The sequence below is a fragment of the Wasmannia auropunctata genome, unplaced genomic scaffold (assembly GCF_000956235.1).
Source record: "Wasmannia auropunctata unplaced genomic scaffold, wasmannia.A_1.0 LD336029.1, whole genome shotgun sequence".
In the NCBI taxonomy this organism is placed as follows: domain Eukaryota; kingdom Metazoa; phylum Arthropoda; class Insecta; order Hymenoptera; family Formicidae; genus Wasmannia; species Wasmannia auropunctata.
In genome coordinates, this window is record NW_012026861.1 from 4,089 (window position 1) to 9,313 (window position 5,225).

At 34.4% G+C, this 5,225-nt stretch overlaps 1 protein-coding gene across 3 annotated transcripts in view; it reads right to left on the reverse strand.

The window, feature by feature from the left end:
* Positions 1–2,135: 2,135 nt before the first annotated feature.
* Positions 2,136–5,225, reverse strand: part of LOC105452551 (transient receptor potential cation channel protein painless-like) — a 10,060-nt gene continuing 6,970 nt past the window's right edge. For all 3 annotated transcript variants that reach the window (XM_011693758.1, XM_011693756.1, XM_011693755.1), the window contains exons 3-4: positions 3,890–4,987; positions 2,136–3,756 (exon numbers count right to left, since the gene is read on the reverse strand). In XM_011693758.1, coding sequence (XP_011692060.1) covers positions 2,207–3,756; positions 3,890–4,979 — 2,640 coding nt within the window. In that variant the 5' untranslated portion in view covers positions 4,980–4,987 and the 3' untranslated portion in view covers positions 2,136–2,206. The remainder of the gene's footprint in view (positions 3,757–3,889; positions 4,988–5,225) is intronic.

The following is a 5,225-nucleotide window of genomic DNA, read 5'->3' on the forward strand; positions in this document are numbered from 1 at the left end:
TGTGTGTGTGTGTGTGTGTGTGTGTGTGTGTGTGTGTGTGTGTGTGTGTGTGTGTATGGATGGGTGGGTGTCAGTGTGTGCGAGAGTGTGTTTGCGTGTTGATCTATTATGCGATTTCCTAAATGTTTATTATGTATATTTTTATATAAACAATATTTATAATATTTCATATATGAACAAGGACCGTCTGGTCGAATCGACGTTGATCAACGTCGATTCGACTAATCAATTATGCAATTTCCTAAATGTTCAATGTAAATTTGTGTTATGTATGATAGATATTCATAATGCCGCGTAATAGGATATAAGAGCGCCACGTTTTCCGGTGGCACTAGGCGAAAACCGGAGCAGCGTGCAAGCATGTGCGCCGCGTGATTGCTCCGTGCTGCGCACTCCGTTTCGTGGCTTGGAGCACGCAGCACGTGTTTATCGAGGACTTTTCGTACTGAGTATTCGTGTAACCGTTTCCAGCAAATACATATTATATCTTTCGTGTATCCGTAATCTACTGGCGTAATTATTCAATCCCGGATATAACAATTTGATTAATATTTTTTATATAAACAATATTTATAACATTTTATTCACATATAAAATGTTATAGATATTGTTTATATAAAAAATATTAATCAAATTTACATTGAACATTTAGGAAATCACATAATTAATTAGTCGAATCGACGTCGATCGACGTCAATTTGACTAATTATTTTTAATAATATATAATATATATTTTCTTTAAATCTAAAGCCGAATTAATCAAATTTTGTAAATTAAAGAATCACTGCAGAGCACTCACTAATCTATTCTTCTGCTGAACGCATATTTTTTTCAGTGACAAGTGAGGTTATTATTTATTAATAATATCAAAAAGTACATGCAATGGTAAATATATATATCTCGGATTAATGTTTGCGAAGAATCTTTTACTCGAGGAGAATTATCCCGTCGCATATCCTAATGTTCTTAATGATTTTTTTACTTACTGTCATAACAAAAATTGTAAATCATCTATTGGACGAAGATTATAACAGATACAGATAATTAAAGTATGTTAAAAGAATTTTTTATATATTGCATTATATTTATATTATATTATTGCTATAATTGACTATATATCTTTATTTATATTGTTGTAAGTAATTATTTATTTTAGTAGACATTTATATATTACATAATAGTTATAGCAGCCTCACCATATTCAAATATATTTATGATAGTTTATAGCTAATAGTTGCTAACAAAATATATTTTTAATTTGACTCTAAATGAAGATCGAAGAAAAACTATTCGACACATGCATTTTTCATTATCAAGAAAGTGACGCTAATTTTTAATGAGGAATAAGAAAAAGTTGAATGACAAAATATCTTTTGAAATGCTCCTCGCTATTTTGGTCTTTTACCGCAAGAAGTAAGAAAATTAGCGTATGAACGTGCAATAATAAAAAATGAATAAATAAACATTATTATTATAAAATTGTTTTATTTTATTAAAAAATTAAATGTTTCATTAAAGGGTAACTCTTATTTCTTACAATTAGTAACAACTTACCCCAATGCGATAATAACGTAACTAATCCCACGAAGGAGTTCCATTTAATTATTGTCAAGAAAGTTATATAAAAAATCCCGAGAACTTATGGAACCACCTAATATATTAATAAAATATAATATTAATTTATTGATAGTAAAAGAGAGATACATATATTTGTCTGAAGTTACAAATTTTCTTCAACATTTTATACATATGTAAATAGAACAAAAATAGATTTAAATAATAAATCTAGCTGTTTCAGTTGTATCACTTTAATTAATAATATTAACATTAATATGTATAAATATATAAGTTTTTATTACAACAAATTTTTATGTTACTTCTACATTTATTTAAAAAAAAAGTTATGTGATTCTTTTAATAATGTAACTCTTCTAATCATTTTGTATATATGACTAGATCAAGAATCACATTACACTATTTTGTTAAGTTACGTCGATTACAAAATTAAAAATGTAAATATTTAACAATATTGTTTAAATTTAATAAAATTTAGAAGATCTATACATACATATGTAGAGCTATAAAAAATATGTTACCAATTCAAAAAGTTTTAGAACAGTAGAATATAAAGAATATAAGTTGCAATAATTTTTATCAACTCTTTTACAAACTCTTTTATAGATACTTTTGCACTGTATTATAAATATTATTCTGTAAACTTTGTAGTTTTTAAAATCATCTCCACCGTCCTCAATTTTTCTTCTAGTTTATTTAATATAATCATAATCCTCTCATTATCCGTCAATTGATTCTTATTGTAGATAATACGTTTAGCTTGTTTAATTATATCAGGATCCATTCTCACGGTGGTCCATTGCTTGTCACCCTTTACAGAGTCACTGCGAACATACTTTTCGTAATATCTATCGTTATCGTAAGCATCCAGGTTATCGTATGGCTTGATACTGATTTTACCGTCTCTTAAGAAATGAGGAAACAAAAGAATTCTCCTAGCGAGAAAGCCAGAAAGATTCCAAATACGTAGCAATCTCGAATTGCAGCAAAAGCAATGCTCGAAAGGCTTTCCAACTGCCATATCCTCAATATAGGTGACCAAACGTATTCGAGAGATAAGTCCGACCAATTCGGCTTTAGACAGAATCTCAGCAGTGTCACTAACCGCCAAACCATTAAGCAGATTAAACAACACAATAGCGATGAAGAAAACAAATAATACGAACACAATATGACTCCAAATGGGATGCGAAATAAACGGGATGTCATTGGCGTCGAACTCGCCGGTGAGCATGATGATAGTTTTGAAAAGTGAAAGACCAGGATCAGGAAAGTTTGTGTCGTTGCCGTCTTTGAAGAGTGTATAGAAGGCTAGTGCGAATGCGAGAATAAGAAACAGATAGGGAAACAAAAAGCGCATGAAATTGAATGAAACAGTCTGAAACATTTCGATGCCGGTAGACAAGCGCGGATGCTGACTGATGAGGATCACCATCTCCCAGGCCGACAGCAAAATTACCACGGCACCAACTTGAAGTCCCGCGCCACATAGCACAGCGGCAGTGAGCACAATCAACACGACTTCCAACCAATTTCTTAAGCTCATTAAGTAACGTCTAGGACATGATATAAATTGGAAAATCTCACGGAAAATGAAAAACAGCAACATCACGGCAGTAGAGACCCATAGGAAGTCGTTCTGGTACCAGGCAATTCGCAAAGTACTTTCTATATCAGATTCATCGTTGATCCCAATTTGCGTTTTATTTTCTATCCGGATATTGTAAGTTATGCTCAGGATGTAAGCGTTTAAAAGAAAATAAAAGATCACGTAAAAGATAAAATTTGCATATAAAACGTGACGTATTCTGTGCCATTTGAGATAGAGGAAAGAAGAGAGCAGTGGATGTTTCAACAGATGTTTGAGACCGCCATTACTAGCGATGTATTTGAATACTTCCATTTCGTGAGTCTCTCGGTGAGTTTTATCGTGTTCCGTAAGAACATCGTGCGGCATCAAACAATGATAATCAAATTCAATCGTATACTCGTTTGTCCGATCTTTCCGCGTCTGCAAACAATCATCAAAGTAGCGTGACAGCGTATGTGCTGAGATATCTGCGATAGGCGGTATATTGAACTTGTTCATATGACCGATGTAGCTGCCTTGGTTGAGAAGTAAAATTACTGCTTCTCGACAGCCAGCTCCGGCCGCGTAATGTAATGGAGTATTGCCTTTATCTATAAAATAGGTATGTAAATTATAATATAAACAAATTGGGAAAGTTTTAAAAAAAGAGAAGCAAAATAATAATTTAGTTATCTATTTGTTATTAAAAAAGTGCCATCTATTCGTAATATTTATGTTACTTACTATCACTGCAGCGAACATTTACGTTTTCTTGTTCCAAAATCAACTTTAGGCACTCCAATCGATCGACCGTATTGTCAACTCCACGTTTTCCCGGCATTCCCAGCTCCTGACAGGCACTCAGGATTAAGTCATTGGCCATATTTGGCTCTATTTTTAGCAATATCTGAAGAATAGCGTGATCACTTTGCTGCACGGCTACTTGCGCGGCTTTCTTCACGCTAAATTGTCTCTCTTTAAGTTTTTCCAGGATTGCGATCGCAACTTTATGAAAACCTCGTTGTGTAGTCATCTCCAACAGCTCTTCGACTACACTGTGAAGAATCTCTATCTTGACAAGCTCCATATTTTTCAGGAAGTTTGTTTCATCGTTGGCGATCAGATAGTACTTAAGATCGTGCATATTTACCTCACGATTTTTATGTTCAGACGGCAACGATATACCCGGCAGCTTTTGCTGAATCACTTCTCGCGTCGTCTGGTCGTTATAATCTTTGTAAGTGTCAACGTCTGGACACTGTCGGCTTTTCTCCAGTATCAGTTCCACAATATCCCGCTGACTTTTCATCGCTGCCAAGTGGAGGGCCGTCAAACCCTTACTATTTGGAATGTTGGCACTGGCACCGTTTTCCAGTAGTAAACCGACGCACGTCACGTCACTCTTTCTCACTGCGATGTGCAAGGCAGTCTGCTGGCTTGCCTCGAGATTTGGATTTATTGTCGGTTCCGCTAGCAAAGTTGCCAATGTGTTCACGTGTCCACCTTCTGTGGCGAAATGGATAGGAGCGCGATTATGTAGTTCATTTACTCTGTTAGGCTTCGCACCTTGACGCAATAAAAATTCCACGAACTCTGTTAAACCATTTTTGCTAGCTATATCAAGGCATGTTTCTTGTAAGTCCGGAAATACATAGTTAACGTCCAAAATAGGTAGCTGCTTCGTCGAATCATGTTTGATAATATTTTTGAAAGAACGGAAATTCTTAGATCGTAGAGCATCCAACAATAGCTTGTAAAAAACTTGCGTGTTATTTAGAGTAGGCTTACAGACATTCAGCAAGCACTCCTGCAATGCATCTTCTTCGAGATCCATTTTGCTATCTGAAAATAAAATTGCTTCCGTCACTATAAGCAGAATAAATTATTTACTGAATTACAATTATAAGTTTATTTTGGAAAGAATGTGATGTGATTATTTCACAGATACTTTTTTCAATTTATTAACAATTTTTAACAATCCCCTCTTGGAAATCGGGAATCCTAAAATAGAGACTGAACTTCACAGCGTCGCTGTTTTACCAACGATTTGTGATGCGTGCGTGCGTGCGTGCGTGCGTGC